The sequence below is a fragment of the Pinus tabuliformis genome, chromosome 1_2, assembly GCF_031772625.1.
Source record: "Pinus tabuliformis cultivar Carrire ecotype Pingquan chromosome 1_2, CPIR1, whole genome shotgun sequence".
NCBI lineage: Eukaryota > Viridiplantae > Streptophyta > Pinopsida > Pinales > Pinaceae > Pinus > Pinus tabuliformis.
Window position 1 is genome coordinate 576,589,042 of NC_142298.1, and position 19,177 is coordinate 576,608,218.

The 19,177-nt window shown below is 35.4% G+C and overlaps 1 protein-coding gene across 1 annotated transcript; it reads left to right on the plus strand.

Annotated features, from left to right (window-relative positions):
- The first annotated feature begins 15,771 nt into the window (after positions 1–15,771).
- Positions 15,772–16,236, plus strand: LOC149206921 (KH domain-containing protein HEN4-like). Its single transcript, XM_089397845.1, has one exon. The coding sequence runs from the start codon at positions 15,772–15,774 to the stop codon at positions 16,234–16,236; it is 465 nt and encodes a 154-aa protein (XP_089253971.1).
- The last annotated feature ends 2,941 nt before the right edge of the window (positions 16,237–19,177 follow it).

Consider the following 19,177-nt stretch of genomic DNA (forward strand, 5'->3'; position numbering starts at 1 on the left):
AAATAATTGAGGAATCAAAATTTGTTGTAACAATTAGCAAATTTTTTCAGTTTAAAACTTTTACATATTCCTTATGTGGAAAATAGGGTGTATGTAGCTGACAATATGTTGAAGTAAAGATATACAGAATAATGGGTATGTGTGAGAGAAAATGTCTGTAGAGGGTATGCATATGTGGAAAATGAAGAAACAATATTTTCTGCACACACAAAATTATGATAGATTTATGCAGAAACTTTAAAATAAAAAACTACACAAATAATTGGAAAATCAAAATATGGTGCCACAATTAACATATTTTTTATTTTAAACTTTTACACATTCATCTATGTAGAATAATATGTATGGATATGAGAATGTGTGTAGAGAAAAGGATGTGTAGTATAGGGGTATGTGTGTGGGAACGAATGTGTGGAGAGAATGCATGTGTCGAACAAGAACAAAACAATTCTTCCCACACATGAAATTATTATGTAGAAACTCTAAAATAAAAAATTTCACAAATAATTGGGAAATCAAAATTTGTTGTAACAATTAACATATTTTTCATTTTAATATTTTAGAAATTAAACTATATTGAACAATAGGTGTATGCAACCCATGATGTGTGCCGAGTAAAAGATGTGTGAAACAAGGGGTCTTTCCAAGAGAACGGGTGTGCAGATGGAATCTATGAAAGGAACATGAAAAAAATTATTTCCACACACATGAAATTATTTTAACTTTACACAAAAACTTCAAAATAAAACTCTACACAAATAGTTTCCAAATCAAAAGTAGTTTCAATAGTTAACATATTTTTTCATTTTAAAGTTCTTCACATTTAACTATGCAGAGAATGGGAGTGGGGAGGATGTGCATGTGTGGAGTGATCATAGAAAATATTTCATGCACCCATATAATTAAAACTTTAACTGAAATTTTCAAACATCGGTGCTCATGGTTGCTCAAAAATGGATGTTATAATAAATAGTCCCTACCACTTCTAGGGACTATATAAATGTCATGTTCCCCAACTCATTTATTTATTTAATTTATTTTTGTAGTCAATCATAACAGTAGCCATTATCGATGATTATATTATTCAACAAGAACACACAACATTATTTTATGTAGTCGATTGGTTTGTTCTACTTTATCTCTCCCTTTTAAAGAAAGGTGACCATACTCCCTATGTCTATTTCATACCACTTCTAACTACACATATATTCGGTTTATAAGCGCATTCATAGCTATAAACCCTTAAATACCTAGGGGGTGATTCTATTTGCTAACCAAACTTTAATATAATGTCCCACTTTGTGATACTTGGTAATAACATCTCCCCTCGTACGTTCATGGTTACACTCATCATTTACTTTGTGAACTTTCCCACAACCTATTGTCCGTGCCCTCAATGCGAGCCTATCTACTCATGCCCAGTGGCACGCCAGTCATGTAGAAGTGTGACACGTCCCTTGGGCCATGTGCCCTCATCCTCCTTCGCGTACCAGGGTTTCCTCGGTTGTATAACTCTATTTGTGATGAAACTTCAAGGATGTCGATCATCTGGGGATGGATGGATGGCACATAATGAAACCATCAAACCCTAATCGACTGAGACCTTAAGCCTTCCTTCACTCCTATCGTCATTTGGTTTGGCTCTGTATTTTCAGTCTATTTCCCTTGTTCTCTTGGTCTGTGTCGAAGGTTCCTCTCTGAGGATGAAGCCTGTCTCGTTAGCGACGAATGTGATCGGAAGGGATCAATGAATGTTCTTCGAAGTTTCCCATGGTGAATACCTTGTTATACTAGGGTGCCTTTGCTTCCCTCTCGTGACTCTATTTCTTGCACCTGTGTGAACCGTCATGGTTTGACTGCCGCTGGAATTTAAGGTGTGCACCTTCTTTGGGTTTATTATGGACTTCACTATTTTTCCACCGCTGGTGCTTATCTTGTGAATTTGAATGATTTTCCCATTTTTTGCATGGTTTTGAGTGTAAAGTATGGAGAGGCTTGATAGTGCTTCATGGATGGTGCGCCCACTTCACATTTCCATGGCTTTAGGTAAGATAATACGTAACTAACCACTCAGTCTATTTTTCTATGTGATCACTCACTATTCTAGTGCTCACACTGGTTAGCATGCATTGCAGGTTCCCGCTTCATAAAGAAAAGATCCTCACCCTTCGAAGGTATAATTTTAGGTTACTATGTTTTTTTGTTTTTATTTTTACAGAAGAAGATTAGCATTCCTTCTCTTCCGTCTATGCTCACTTGTCTGTTAATGATTTTTGTTGCAAAAATGTAACTTCAATCCTAGTTAGCGACTTTGGAAGGTTTTTCCATGAATATGCCTAGCTAACCTCGAGCTATGTACTGCTTACTAGGTCGCTTCCAGATTCCCATATATTCCTCAAGGGTCATATATGGTTTATACCTTATAAGCAGAATGCTCCTCTGGCTTGGTCGATATTCTTTCAAAATGGGTGTTGTTCAAAGCTCTCTTGGTTCTAGTCGTGGTGCAAATTCAATCATTGGGAATTTCGCCATTAGGGTCTTTTTACTCCTGTTAGTTCTTTTTACGTCTGTCAAAAATTCTCAGACTCACTTAAGAATATTGGTATAATGTAATGATTTCGGACATCTCCTTGAGATCTGCCTCTAGCCTTAACATTCCTCATCCCATTTAGTTATTGAGGTTTTCATATTACCATTGTACTTTTGATATTCTGGTAATGTATAGCTATATAGATAGTTGTGAGATCACACTATAAATTGTAGTTGATATTGTTACTTTCACTATATGTGTTAATCGATAATGCTCCTTTCTACAAAAAGGGTTAAGGTTGTGAATGTTGTCATTAGTTAAAAGAATTAGCTCTATTCCATTATATTCAACTATTTCTTTTGTGGTTGCTACTATGTTTGTTACTAGAAAGAACTACGATTTATCTTCTTGAGTCTTCTGGAGGTGGCCTCCACTCGGCTCCAACTCAGACCTAGATATCGCTCCCTTTGCATGAATAAAAATGCAAGAGGGGGTTTCCTGATAAGGTTTCCAATGGTTGACTATTTTTTGCAATTTCTTTTTATTTTTGGACTTGTAATGGCTACAGACCGATTAGTTGTCTGATGATTTCAGTCTGGTACATGAGTTTTGTTCGTTGATATTTAGTTGGTTAGCTAAAATTTATTATTATTGTTAGCCATCCGTAGAGTTGAATCTACTCCTTATTGTTTTACTATAGATATTCCATAATTCACTTCTTAATTTCTTTGACTATGATTGCTCTATGAATTTACCTTGTAACTCGTTTTACTATAAGTCCTCTATAACACAGAAGGAACTCTTTCACCAAACTTGCATTGAGTTTAGTATATTTCATGGTTCTTGTTCATTTATTCTCTTTTCGATTTATTCTTTGTCTTTATATATGTAAGACAAGATCTATTTGGCCTTTCCATCCTAATGGTAAGAGTCATTTATAGGTAATGTGGTAATTAAGTCCACTATGTTGCCTTACAGTACACGATACAATAATGACCTGTAGCAGATTCTAGATTATATTGTCACAGAATCCTCTGCTGCCCCTAGTGGAAATCTGTTTCTCCAAACATATTCTCTTTCTACTTAGGCAAATCATAGACTTGGACTTCTCTTCCTGGCAAAGTTTGTCCTATATTTGTAGTGGTACTATTAATACCCTATCATCTTCCTTAACTATTTCTACCTTGGATACCAATTAGTCCACTCACAACCTTACATGAGGATGTCTCAGGGTTTGGTTCAGGTAACCTACAACCCAAACCCCACAACTTACTGAATAGCCCTCATTGGTTCAGGTACAAAAAACTCAATCATAGATAATTCCTTTCTATAATGTTTAACACTCTTTATGGGTTCCCCCTAGACTTTTTGAGTAAAATACTCTATCGATGTCACCACCCAATGAAGGTAAGCATTCTTAGCTACTTCTGCATGCTAAGCATAAAATCAATAAATATTCAAAAGTGAAAGTACATAACCTATTTCTGCATGCTAAACTTAATATGAATATAAATTGTAAAATGATTTCACCTAACTTGTTTATGCATGCTAAGCTTAATAGTAATAAACATTGTAAAAATATTGCACCTAACTTGTTTCTACATACTAAGCTTAATAGGAATAAATATTGGAAACGATTTTACATAACTTAGTAAGACACATTTATATAAGACTTCAGAGAAACTATTGTAATTGAGATATGTAAATATGAACTAAATATTCGACACATTGTTATCAGAATCCAATTTTCCACAGCCAAATTAAATGGACTGAACTATTTTCCACCCAATTGTGAACCTTATCTCTTGGTCCCCCTCGAGCTGAGATCAATACATCTCCCAGAACCAACAACCTCTACTAGTCTGGTATAGGATTTATTTATATTTCACTTTCGCTAGAAAAAATTCTAAAACGACGTCCTGTTTTTTTGGGAATCATCTAATCCCCATAACCAATTATTTATTTATTTATTTTTATTTTTATTTTTTTGTCTCAGAAAATGATTCTTTTTCATAATTTAAAGCCATTCTTTTTGTACTACAGTGCTTTTACACCCCTTCCAATGTTTCTTCCTCCGCACAGGGTGATTTTTCCATATTCCTTTCTCTACATATCTAGAAAATCACATGGTTCTACTCCAAGGGATTTTTCTTTGGAGTGATTTGGGAAAGTTCAGTATTTTTCCTCCTTTCCTGAATCCAATCCATTGATCCAAAACTATGGATCAGGATCCAGCTAATTCCTTGCAACACAATAATTTACTATTTAAACATAATTAATTACATTATCATAGCACTTTTTTCAAAACAACTTGGCCAACTTGCCATTATTACCAATACTTTTTACTACTAATTATACTATCTTAGCCACTATGACTTTACAAACAACAAAAAAGAGGGATATTACATCTTCCCCCCCAAAATAAAATTACACCATCCTCGGTGTGTATTTCTTGGACATCTATAAGGCATTCCAATCACGATAATTTGGTTTCATATTGTCTTATAGTTCCCAAGTGGCCTCTTTAGGAGTAAAGTTCATCAACTACACTTTAACCCGACCCACAACCTGATTACAGAGCACAGTCTCTTTCCGCTCCAAAATATACAGAGGTTCTAGTAGAAAGTATCCTTCGGGATCCACCTATAACACATTCTAGTCAACTATATGAGAAGGATCATGAACATATTTTTTCAGTAACGACACATGAAATACATTATGAACTTTAACATGACTAGGCAGAGCCAACTGGTATGCTACAGGACCCATGCGATACATAATTCTGAATGGTCCACAAAACCGAGGTGCTAATTTTGCACTCTCTCTAGTTTTAAGAGTACCCTTTCGAGGATTAAATATTAGACACACATGCTCCCCCACTTGGAATTCCTTATAGGACATCTTTTGGTCTACATAATGTTTTTGGCGATCTTGGGAAATTTTAATATTTTGTTGAATTTTCCACAGAGTTTGTTCTGTTTCCTATAGAATTTATGGTCTAAGAATCAATATATCCTCAGGTTGACTCCAACTGATTTGAGTATAACATCTTCTTCCATACAAGTCTTCAAAAGGGCTCATCTTGATGGTAGCATGATAGCTATTATTATAGGAAAACTCAAATAGATGTAGAAAATATTCCCACTTGGTGGGTCTGTCCATTACATACATTCAGAGCATATCCTCCAGAATTTGGTTTGTTCATTTAGTTTGCCCACCCATTTGTGGGTGATATGTAGTATTGAATTTCAACTTAGTACCTAAGCTCCCAAACAATGCCTTCTAGAAATTGCAGGTAAACTTTGGATCTCTGTATGATATTATCATTTTTGGGATTCCATGTAGTCTGAAAATATCTCGCATGAATACATTAGCAATTTGGGTAGTACCAAAGGTAGATTGTATTGGGATAAGATGTGCTTCCTTAATCGTTGTATCTACAACCACCATGATATAGTCATGTTGTTGTCTCATCCGAGGAAAAAAATTATAAAATCCATGGAGATCACCCCTTACTTCCACTCAGGTATGGGCAATGGATTCAACAATCCTGCCTAATGTTGATGTTCCATGTTCACCTTTTGGCATTGCAGTCATTTGGATAAGTACTCTACCACCTCCTTCTTCATTCTTGGCCAAAAAAATTGTTTTCTTAAAGTGTAATCATCTTTTGGTACCTTGGATAACCGACATACTATCTCTTGTGGAACTCATCTAGTATCATTTTCTTTAATGTTGTCACCTCTATAATAAACAACCTATTTTGGTAGGTAGTTAATCCTTTTTTATTTACAACATATTCCATGTCTTTTCCTTGTTGTACCTTCAGTTTCATTTATTGATACTTTGGGTCCTGCTTCTTGTTACTTGTATTTGCTCCTCCAAATCTATTTTACACTGCTTTCTGCATTACCCAACAATGAAAGAGGATATCTACTTAATGCATCGACGATTTTGTTTTCCTTTCCATTAATGTGTTTAATTTCTATGTCAAAGTCGCTTCGGAAAGCTAACCATCTTGCTTGCCTAACATTTAAACATAGTTGGCTAATGAAATACTTCAAACTAATATGATTAGTTACCAGCACAAAATTGTTTCCCACTAGATAATGCCTCGACATTTTTAAGGCATGGATTATTGCAGCTAACTCTAGGTCATAAACAACATAATTTTGTTCAAGTTTTTTCAGTTTTCTTGACTCATAGGCTATGATTCCATTACCTTGTATAATCACCCTACCTAATCATTCCAAAAATCCATCTCTACATACAGTAAACTCCTTATTTGGGTCTGCTACCTTCAGAATAGGGGTCGCTGTCAACATATGCTTCAATTGATCAAAACTTTTTTACACTTTTCTCTCCATTCAAAATTAACCCCCTCTTTTGTTGAGAGGTAATGGGGTAAACCAACTTGGAGAACCCTTATATAAACCTATGGTAGTACCCAAAAATTCCCATAAAGGAACGAATTGCTGATACAACTTTCGGTATTGGCCAATTCATAATGGATTTAATTTTTTCAAGATCCATCACCAATCCTTCTTTGGAGATGATATGTCCCAAAAATTTGATCTGGGTTTTAAAAAACTCACACCTACTACCCTTTTCATAGTGATGACACTCTCTATGTAATACCAATTTCAAATGCTCTTGGTGTTCCTCCTCATTCTTTGAGTATATTAAAATGTCATCAATAAAAACTAACACAAACTGATCCAAAAACTTGTGACACATTATTCATGAGACACATGAAGATGGAAGGGCATTAGTGAGTCGAAATGGTAATATCGTGAACTAATAATGTCCATACCTCATTCTAAAAGTTCTTTTTATGTATATCCTCATCCTTTATGCACAACTGGTGATACCCGCTTCACAAATCAATCTTAGCGAAAATGACTTCCCCTCTTACTTGGTCAAATAGATCATGAATGCGGGGGAGAGGATATCTGTTTTTGATGGTTATGCTATTAATATGTCTATAGTAAATAAAAATTCTAAGTGTACCGTATTTCCTCTTAACAAACAGTACGGAAGCTCCCCATGGGGACACGCTTGGTCTGATATATCATTTATCAAGAAACTCTTGTAGTTGCAATTTTAACTCTACCAATTTTGGGGTACTCATTCTGTATGGGGCTTTGGACATAGGTGTAGCACCCGATGGTAATTCAAATGAGAAATCAAGGCTTCTCTAGAGGGGTATCTTGGGAATTTCTTCAGGAAATGCATCATGGAATTATCTCTCCATTGGTAGATGGTCTAATCCTCTCGCTTCAGTTTATTGTTCCTCCTCTTCCACATGTGCTACATACATGTGGATTTACAACATATTCCATGTCTTTTCCTTGTCGTACCTTCAGTTGCATTTATTGATACTTTGGTTCCTACCTCTTGTTACTTGTATTTGCTCCTCCAAATCTATTTTTAAACTGCTTTCTGCATTACCCAACAATGAAAGAGGATATCTACTTAATGCATCAACGATTTTGTTTTCCATTCCCTTAATGTGTTTAATTTCTATGTCAAAGTCGCTTAGTAAATCTATCCATATTGCTTGCCTAACATTTAAATCTAGTTGGCTAATGGAATACTTCAAACTAATATGATTAGTTACCAGCACAAAATTGTTTCCCAATACCTAATGCCTCCACATTTTTAAGGCATGGATTATTGCAACTAACTCCAGGTCATAAACAACATAATTTTGTTCAAGTTTTTTTCAGTTTTCTCGACTCATAGGCTATGATTCCATTACCTTGTATAAGCACCCTTCCTAATCATTTAAAAGATCCATCTCTACATACAACAAACTCCTTATTTGGGTCTACTATCTTTAGAATAGGGGTCACTGTCAACATATGCTTCAATTGATCAAAAAAATTTTGACACTTTTCTCTCCATTCAAAATTAACCCCCTTCTTTTGTAGAGAGGTAATGGGGTAAACCAACTTGAAGAACCCCTATATAAACCTATGGTAGTACCCAAAAATTCCCATAAAGGAACGAATTGTTGATACAACTTTCGGTATTGGCCAATTCATAATGGATTTAATTTTTTCAAGATCCACCAGCAATCCTTCTTTGGAGATGATATGTCCCAAAAATTTGATCTGGGTTTTAAAAAACTCACACCTACTACCCTTTGCATAATGATGACACTCTCTGTGTAATACCAATTTCAAATGCTCTTGGTGTTCCTCCTCATTCTTTGAGTATATTAAAATGTCATCAATAAAAACTAACACAAATTGATCCAAAAACTTGTGTAATACATTATTCATGAGACACATGAAGGTGGAAGGGGCATTAGTGAGTCCAAACGGGAATATTGTGAACTAATAATGTCCATACCTCGTTCTAAATTTTTTTTTTATGTATATCCTCATCCTTTATGCGCAACTGGTGATACCCACTTCGCAAATCAATCTTAGCAAAAATGACTGCCCCTCTTACTTGGTTAAATAGATCATGAACTCGGGGGAGAGGATATCCATTTTTTATGGTTAGGCTATTAATATGTCTATAGTAAATACACATTCTGAGTGTACCGTATTTCCTCTTAATGAACAGTACTGAAGCTCCCTATGGGGACACGCTTGGTTTGATATATCCTTTATCAAGAAACTCTTGTAGTTGCAATTTTAACTCTACCAATTTTTGGGTACTCATTCTGTATGGGGCTATGGACACAGGTGTATGACCCGAAACTAATTAAAATGAGAAATCAAGGCTTATCTAGAGGGGTATCTTGGGAATTTCTTCAAGAAATGCATCATGGAATTATCTCTCCATTGGTAGATGGTCTAATCCTCTCGCTTCAGTTTACTGTTCCTGCTCTTCCACATGTGCTACATACACCTCGAAGTCGTTTCTTGCTGTTATTTTCAGCTATAAGGCTGTTATTTTCCTTAATGAAATTGCTTTCGTTTTTCCTTTCAATAGAAATAAATTCCCTTGGGAATCCACACAACTCACTATCTTTTCCAAAAAATTTATAAAATCTTTATGTTGTTCTAAACATTCGATTACCACCAAGAGATCATACGATCCTAATCGGAGGATGTTTAAATTGCTTTCGGTGAGGTATCCGTTTAAATTTACTACACCTTGCTTTATCACATAGGTCACTCTCCTTTGAGTAGCAGTGGCTAGTTGTACCAACCACAGATGGTGAATTTTTTCTGATTTTAAACCACACTTTTCCACAATCTAAGGGTTTATATAGCTTAGACTAGCCCCAGGTTCTATTAAAACAAACAAAGGATGGGTTTGGATAATAACTTCTATTTCAATCATGTTAGATTGATGTTTTATTGTCGGTATTCCAAGGTTGCCCTAACTATTTAATAGAGGCAATAAGCAGAGGAATTTGGGAAATTCATTGAACAACATGTAGGAGCCTTAGGAGGTTTGTTACTAAGGCATAAAATGATAAAAGGGATGCTTTGTGGTTGATTTCTTGCTTCCAAGGATGCCTGGCAAGGTCTAGGTATATCATAGAAAGAAGCTATATTTCTCAAAACTAAAGGAACAAAAAAATTATGTAGAGTCATATGTTTTCCTTTGTATGAAATTTATGATGAACAATAGAGGAAGTGTCTGGTCAAGAAGAGCAGTAAATTTGACATTTTTTTTTGGATTTGATATACTGTGGTTAAAGTTTTCTAGTATAAAATTTATTAACTTCACCTAACTTTTTAAGTTTTTAAAATTACTTTCCTAATGAATAATCCAATTTAAATCTATTATACTAAGGCATTCTATTATAAGTTATTTCATGTGCTGGTGGTAACCATGCTTAGAATGGATTTCCTGTTCATTGAGCTATTGTCAAATTTCCTTAGATATTAAGACTATCTTCTGATAGTACAAATGTTTGGAAGACATATGTTTGGAAGACATGAGTACAATCTAGATTTTTATTTGACTGAAATAAAGCAAGTGATCAAAAGAGGCAAATAATGCTTAAAATTAGAGAAAAAGAGTATATGCTGGTACATTGAATTAAACGGTTCGATCTAGTGGTCTCTTCTCCCACAAAAAGTATATTTCATACTTGAAAACAACACAAAATATCTCATACCCTAGAGTGTGACTTAAAAATGATAATTATTATGATATAACTGGTGATTTTGAGATTGTTGAATTTATCAGTACCATCATAATTTGCAATTTTAATTGGATTTAATTGTAAAATTTAGAGAATTTGGCAAATATTGAATTACCATATTCAATGTAGGATAATTAAAATAATTCCATATTCTGACGAAATGATATTGCAACAACAACAAATACTTATCATTCATATGCTTTTGTTATAGAGAGATCACAACAACTATTCTATGGAGGTGAGAGCTCTAATTTTAAGGTTGTTGGCTACCATTTCGGAAGATCTAGGGCTCAATTTCAGTTACTTGGATAAAATCTTAAAAAAAACATAAAATAATGGATATAATGTACTATCCTCGATGCTGAAACCTAGATATTACTGTTGGCACACCACACTATTAGGATGCACGTGGCATCACCGTTTTAATGCAAGGAAAGGTCATTGGTATGCAAGTACTCAGGAATGGAAAGTGGGTTGTTGTAGAACCCATACCCAATGCTTTCATTGTTAATATGGGAGATCAACTGCAGGAATTTAACAAGAGCAAGATCAGATCCAATATTTAACAAATCCAATATTTTTTTCCACCTGAAAATTTGGAAATATTATTATTAATGCTAATAATTTATCAAGTAGTGAACAATGGGAGTTTTAGAAGTGTGGAACATCGAGAAGTAAAAAATGCACCTACTGCACATATATTAATTCCTACGTCTTATTGCCTTTAGAGGATGCCTTCATTTCCATTGTAACACCCCTGGTTGATGAACAACATCCAACTCTTTACAAAGCATATAAGTTTGCTACTCATGTACCATCTAAAAGGAAATGCACAATTCTAGCATAATGTTTGGGTAGATGTTGTCCAGATTTATAAAGAAGATTTTAGGAAAGTGGGAAGACAAGGCTTATCTAAATTATTGGCTCAATAGGATTTATTATTTTGGAAATAAACTAATGATTGCATCCAATACCACCTTGTATGTGAATTTAGTTATGCTTGAAGAGGTTGGTTACAGGGACACACGTTAAAGTATACCTATGATCTCTCATTGATTTATGAATTATAATGACAAATATATGCAAAATGCACACTTTTCACCTTAAACACCTCACTCTTACATCAAAGGTTTATGCTCTCAAAGAAATGGATGAAAGCCTCTCAACTAATGTTGCATCTAACTCTGTGTCAGTGAATCAGAACAAAGATGAGAGTTTAACTACTGCAGAGGGTTGTAATCCCAAAGCATGGAAAATAAAGAGAAAATAATGCTAGAATAAAGGAAACTCTAGAAACAAAACCTGGAGTCATTAGAAAAGCATGAGGTCTATCCAAATGAGAAAATACCCGGGTGCAATTTAGAACAAATATATTAAAAACAACAAAAAGAGCTCTAAAGATCTAAGGTGTCACAATAATATTGAACATAATTGATTCTAATCTAAGTCTAAATGGGGATGAGTAGGGCTTTTGAACCCATAATATATTTCAAATCCTTAAGGACTTGGTAGATTTTCTCATGAAAATCTGCTTCATATCCTGCAATGTGAGTAGAAACCTAGGAAAGGAAGAAAATTCATTATTGCATAACACCATCCAACACCTAAGATCTTATGTGTATTTTCTTGAGGAGCGGAGGTTACTAACTTCTGACTATGTTCACTTATGGGTGATATTTAGCATTCTAGTTATCACCCTAATTGCTTTGAGGAATGAAGAAATTCAATCTTTGGTATAGTTCACTATGACTTTCTACTCTAAACATAACCCACGGTAAGGGCACTTTTTCTAGATGTACAAAATGGCAAGGTACAACCCTTATTACATTAACGTAATAGCTTCTTACTAGTTTAAATAGTCAACATAGCCAGACAAAGCACAAGTAAGTCCCATCTTGGAATGTTTTAAACATAAAAATACAAGTAACTAAAATTTTGGCACTGAAAGAAGTGCAAGAATATATGAAAGAGGGATTTTCTAGACGACTTCACAGATATAAGTGAAGAATAATTCAATAATATCATTCTAAACCTAAATGTGAGGCTATGGTAAAGCGAACAAGAGATAAAAAATAAAATGGATAAATAATTAATTATAAATTTCTGATAGCCGAGCATTTCATGTTTGAGATACTAATTAACATCAAAAATCCTCAAGAAATATGGGAAATGTGAGAAAGGAGAAAATACATACAAAATTAATGGGAAGCAATGAAATTTCATTGCAGGGAATTTTTAAAGGTATCATATCCTTGGATGGTTTGCATCAATTCCATTGTAGGGAATTTTATAACATTTTAACATATGTGTCCTCTATACACATAAAGAGAATACCATAATTAGTGAGCTCTATATTTAACAGAAGCTTCCAAAATTTACAGTTTCAGATATATAATGAAAAGACACATGTTCTCCGGAATTCAATCATAAGCATTTAGCTGATCACCTGCAATCCCCATATTAATGCCATTATTCAAGAATAAGAGTGACAAGATTTCTTGAGACAAAATAAGCTAGCATACCAACATTTTAAAGGGGTAGTTTTAGTTATTGTTTTGTAACAGAATATAATTTTTAGACGCAGGTTCATAAGAAAATAAAGAAAATGCACTTACAATGAATCAAAGGAACAATGCACTAGTCAGCTCTTGTCATGTTGTTGACACCTGCCCACGGATTCAAGTTTTCCAGATTCTCATAATTAGGGTTTTGCTCAATATATTTTTGAGGATTGAGTTAAATATAAATTAACAATTCAAACAATTTATACTAGAATCAATATTTAAAGAGAGGTATCACACCCTAGAACAAGTGGAAAACTTTATTTCTTTGTCATCATAGACACGAGTTAGAAATCATACATGTAATATTACCTACAATTCGATATATATACTTTGTATACGTTTTTTTATAAAATCATTAGAGGAGAGCATGGCCACAGCAACTTATCACTGGGAAAATACGACTTACCTCACACAACAAAGACCAAGAAATTAGAGGAAGAAGCAGGTTGGCTTGAAATCACGAATTGTCAAAGAACCTAATGACCCATCGTCACAGAAAATAGAAGCAAGAACCCATCACCAAATACATGAAAGAAACAAACAAATTCACTCGTTTAAACCAAATTTTGATAAACCTAGGATGACCCTAACTAATAAGCCCATGCCCAAGCCCAATCATCCAGTGCGCCCCACTTCATCCATCCATAGCTTGGCTTCTTCATCATAACCAACTTGTTCGCATGTAGGGACAATCGTTGGTGAATGAGTAGTCGTTCAACACCTGCATGGGCACTTGCTGGTGAATGAGCAGTTGCTCCACTTGCGCCTCCTACTGCCAAGGCATGTATTCGCATGAAAGAGGGGCTCTGCCTTAACATTATGGTGTAATAATTGTTTTCTGATTACTTATTAATTAATCACTATTTTATAATTTTTGGCAATGTTTTAGTGTTTTATTTTTAACTATTTTTTTAAAATCAGACCATTGTTCAATCGTCTAACAAAAGATAAATCTAACGATAAACAATTATAGAATAGCAACTAGGGGAGCTTTTTGCAAAAGAAATACCTTATAGTATAATTATTATTAGAAATTAAATTAAAATTCTAAAATCAGTGAACAAACAATATCCCTACTCTATAATTTTGAAAATAAAAATTTTAATTATTTACTTAAGTGGGAAATTTATCTACACAATTTTAAAATAACAATAACTATCACACGGAGAATGTTTTCTGGTTCCTGTTCTTTCACTTAGATTAATATTGCTATTGGAATATAAAAATATGATACTATTATTGAAGTGGAAACCTAACCCACACACGTCGGTCTTAACACGAGGGTACCGTGTGAACAAATTGTCGGCCTTAAGAAGCCCTAACGCATGTCATATAAGAGGGACAAATCAGTGGCCTTGAAGGGAGGGTGTGGGAGACTCGAGAAGACAGATAGCATTCAAATACACGAACTTCTTCTCCTGGCTCAGCGTTTTTCCTTAAAAGAGGGAGACATCTAATCTGTGAAAGTGAAAGGATTGCCAGCAATGGACAGGTTTTACTCTGCCATTGGAAAGCGAGGACGCAGGGAAAATGAGGTTCCAGAGAACAATGATGGAAATAAGAGGCGGAACTTTGGCACTGGTAGAGAGCGAGTTTTGCCTGGCGCTGACAGTACCGTGTATCGCATACTATGCCCTGCTATGCCCTGCTAATGTGGTAGGAAAGGCGGGTAAAGTTATAAAATCTGTGACTCAAGAGACGCGCTCGAAGATCAAAGTTATAGCTGCTCTTCCAGGCGTTGATGATCGTGTGATAGTAATCTTCAGATCACCGTCAGGCAATGACAAGGAGAAGAAATGCAATGAGAGTGAGAATGAGAATGAAGTTGAAGTTGAACCTGTGTGTGCTGCTCAGGATGCTCTTCTTAGAGTGCATTCTGTTATTGTTCAACAATCTTCTGTTATTGTTCAACAATCTTCTTCTGCTAGAGATAATGACGCCGACGACAAAAAGAGACAACACAATGCTCGGTTGCTGGCTGCTAACAGCCAGATTGGAGGTTTGATTGGAAAAGGTGGAAATAACATTCAAAAGTTGAGGAGCGAATCCGGCGCAGAAATTCAGATACGGCCAAAAGGTGAGTTGCCAGGCTGTGCTTTTAGTTTTGGTGAAGTCGTCGTCATATCTGTTGATGTAACCGCTGTCAAGAAAGCACTGTATGCAGTTTCAGCTTTTCTGTATAAACACCCGCCCAAGGAGCAAATTCGTTGGAGCGATATTTTATCTGCAACGAACCCAACTTCACTCCTTCCTTCTGGTGCACCTGCATTATTTACTACGCCAAATTATGTTCCACAACGAGATTCACTGTTTGCTCATCACAGTTCAGGTCCTCCAATTCTTGGTACTTGTGCCTCCGGCTATTTACCAGCACTGGAGGATATGGAAGTGAAGCTCGAAGTTCATGGCCTCTTAGTTATAACCCTGCTCTTCCGGCCATTGCTCCAAAATCTAGGAAATCTGCTGTTGAGAAAAGTGGGGAAGAGTTTCGTATTCGAATAGTATGCCCAAATGATAAAATTGGAGGTGTGATTGGTAAGGGTGGCAATATCATCTAAAGCATGAGGAAAGGCACAGGAGCAATTATTAAGGTCGAAGACGCAGATTCAGATTCAGATGAACGTGTAATTGTAGTTTCTTCAACAGAGTTGGCTAATGATGGGGTTTCGCCTACGCTTGAGGCAGTCCTCCAATTGCAAGCAAAGACTAGTGGAAGCACTAGTGACAAAGATGAAGGTGGCATTTGTACAAGGCTTCTTGTTCCGTCAAAGCACATTGGTTGCCTTCTTGGCAAAGGTGGCAACATCATCAGTGAGATGCGGAAGCACACTGGAGCAAATATTCGCATATTTCGCAAAGAGGAGCGACCAAAATGTGCCTCCCAAAATGAGAAGGTCGTTCAGGTTACTGGAGACCCCAGTCTTGCTAGAAATGCGCTCATCGAAATTACAAAAAGGCTGGAGGGAAAATATTTTCAAAGATATGTATGGTGCTACCAACACCCACACATTGCCTCCTTTGTCTAGTCTATCTGTGCCCAGTGCGATTACTCTGTCCAATTACGGTACTATGGGATATGATCTAGGATTTCCAAGGTAAATTAGGTTATCTATTGTAAAATGTTCCTTCTTATGAAGTTTGATATAGATGATTGTAAATCAATCACTAACCCAATTTCTCATGATATTATGTTGTGTGGAGAGGATGCTGCTATGTATTATTAAAAAATTTAGTATTTCTAATTCACACGAGAAATATTATTTTTTATTTAGTTTCTCTTGTAATGTATATGAAAGTCTATTTAAAATTCATATCAATCCATCTAAGAGGACATTTAGTTTTGTGAAAGGAATTATATATTTTGATATTCATTACTGCACTTCTAATGTGTTTGAACTCATTGGCTTTAGTGATTCTAATTGGGGAGGTAATTTGGATTATAAAGTGCACATTTGATGATTGTTTTTCCCAGCTATGTTAGATGTAACTTAAAGGAGAAACATACACTTTCTCTTTCTTCCATATTCTCTTTCATTCGTAGAAGCAAAGTGTATTACAAAATAAAAATTCAACAAATACTGTTTTTATTTTAAACAGGAATGCAATCAAATTTTCTATTTTAATTTGAAACATCACTTCAATAGAAGTTTTGTTTACAAGAAATATGTTAAATTAATCAAAACTTGTTCTTGGTAGTATACATATGGCAAGGGCAACATTTTTTACATTGTGATTAGATGAATGGTAATTTGTAAGTGGGTAGGTTTAATAATCACATGACATGTGGTTAATCTAGATAGTTACTATTATATCTTTTAGCAGTTTATAGTATTCTTTTTAGGTAAATATATGTAGTTTGGGGAATTTGAATCTAAAATATTTTGGTATATAGTATTTCATTATTAGAATAATTAATAATTAAGTGCTTCAAAAACAACAAGGCTACCCTAATTAAATAAGTTGCTATTTATATGATAAATTTTTCTTTTATAAATTGTATTATATTTAAAGAAATGAATTACATAGTAAAAATGTAAATATTTTAACTATAGATATCTTATTATCAGAATCTCATTTATTTTGTATATTATTTATATGAATTTAATTGGTATAGTTTTGGATAATTCTTGAGTGGATATATGCATGTTTTTTCAGCGACGGGTGTACTTGTCCTTGTTGCTTCATGTATCTTAATTGAAAATTTACATGGAGATCACGGATACATTTTAGTCTCTAATTTATAGTGTCCTTTTTATTGATGACTTCTCACATAAGTGTTGGATCTCTTCATGCGGAATAAAGATGAGATGTTCTCCATGTTTGTAGAATTCAAGGCACTGGTTGAGAAAGAAACCAGCAAGAAGGTGAAGGCTCTTGGGAGAAATAATGGAGATGAGTATGTGTCGAATGAATTTAAAAAATTATGTGTGAAAGAAGACATTCTATGAGAGTTGACAACACCTCACAGCACACATCAAAATGGGGTGGTTGAGAGAAAGAACCGTAGAATTTCGGGATCAGCGAGGGTGATGTTGCATGACCAAGGCCTTCCTCTGCATTTGTGGCTTGAGGCATGCAATACAACATTTTGTTTGTAGAACCGAGATCCTCATCAGATTCTTGGAATGATTACACTGGAGGAGGCTTTCTCGGGAGGAATGAGGGATGTGTCGCAATTCAAGATTTTTGGAGCCTTTCTTTCTCCAAAGAAACAAGGAAACCATCAAAGAAGGCAGAAAAATAACTAAGGAAGTTGATATAGTTGTGCAGGATGCAAGGTAGAATGTGGGATATCCTTCAAATTTGCGTAAGCAAAGGAGGTGACCGGAGAGGTACACTGGCTACATGGCTCTTATGACTAAGATTATAGAGATTGAGCGATCATATTTTGAGGAAGAAATAGAGAAACCTGTATGGGTTGAAGCAATGGTGGAGGAATACAAATCCATTGCAAAGAAAAAATGTTTGGGAAAAGGTCCCAAGACTAGCATATAAATGGATAGTGGGTTTGAGATGGATCTTCAAGGTGAAGCAGGAAATAGACGAAAGCATAGAGAAGTATAAGTCTAGATTTGTGGCCAAGGGGAACTCTCAAGTTTAGGGAATTGACTGTGAGGAGACCTTTTCTCTTGTAGCAAGGTACTCGTCCATTAGATCAATTCATTCTCTGGCTATGCAGATGTGGTAGAATATCCACCAGATTGGTGTAAAAACAACATTTCTCAATGGGGTTATTAAGGGGGTGGTGTACATAGAGCGACACAAAGGTTTTGAGACATTTGATCAACAGTCTCATGTTTGTAGACTCAAGTGAGCATTGTATGATCTCAAACAAGCACCGCGTGCTTGTTACACCAAGATCGATAGCTATATCACCGGTTTGGGCTTCACCATAAGTGAAAGAGTCACTCCCTCCTTCATACACCTAGAACTCACTGACACTCCCTGTCACACACTCCTATTCATTCATTTCCATGCATTTTAACTAGTAATCCCTTGTGTTTCCGTGGAACTCCTTGACAAGTCCTAGCATACACTGGCACACCCTAGCACCTAGCACATCTTGGCATGTTTCCCTAGCCTTTAGCATGCCTTAGAACTACCTAGAATATCTTGTCTCTCCCTCCTTAGCACACCTGGGACTCAGTGACGCTTTCTGTCACAAAAGCTTATTCATTCATTTCCATGCATTACATTGACCTAGTGCTCCCTTGTGTTTCTCTGGCACTTTGTAACACTTCCAATCATGCATCAGCACACCCCAGAACCTAGGGCATCTAGGATTCATATTGCCCTATCACTTTAACATGCATTAGCATTGCCTAACATACCATGTCACTCCCTCCTTAACACATCTAGAACTCGTTCACACTCTCTGTCGCACACTCTTATTCATTCACTCCATGCATTTTGACCTAGTTCTCCTTTGTGTTTCCCTAACACTCACTAACACTCCTTAGCATTCAT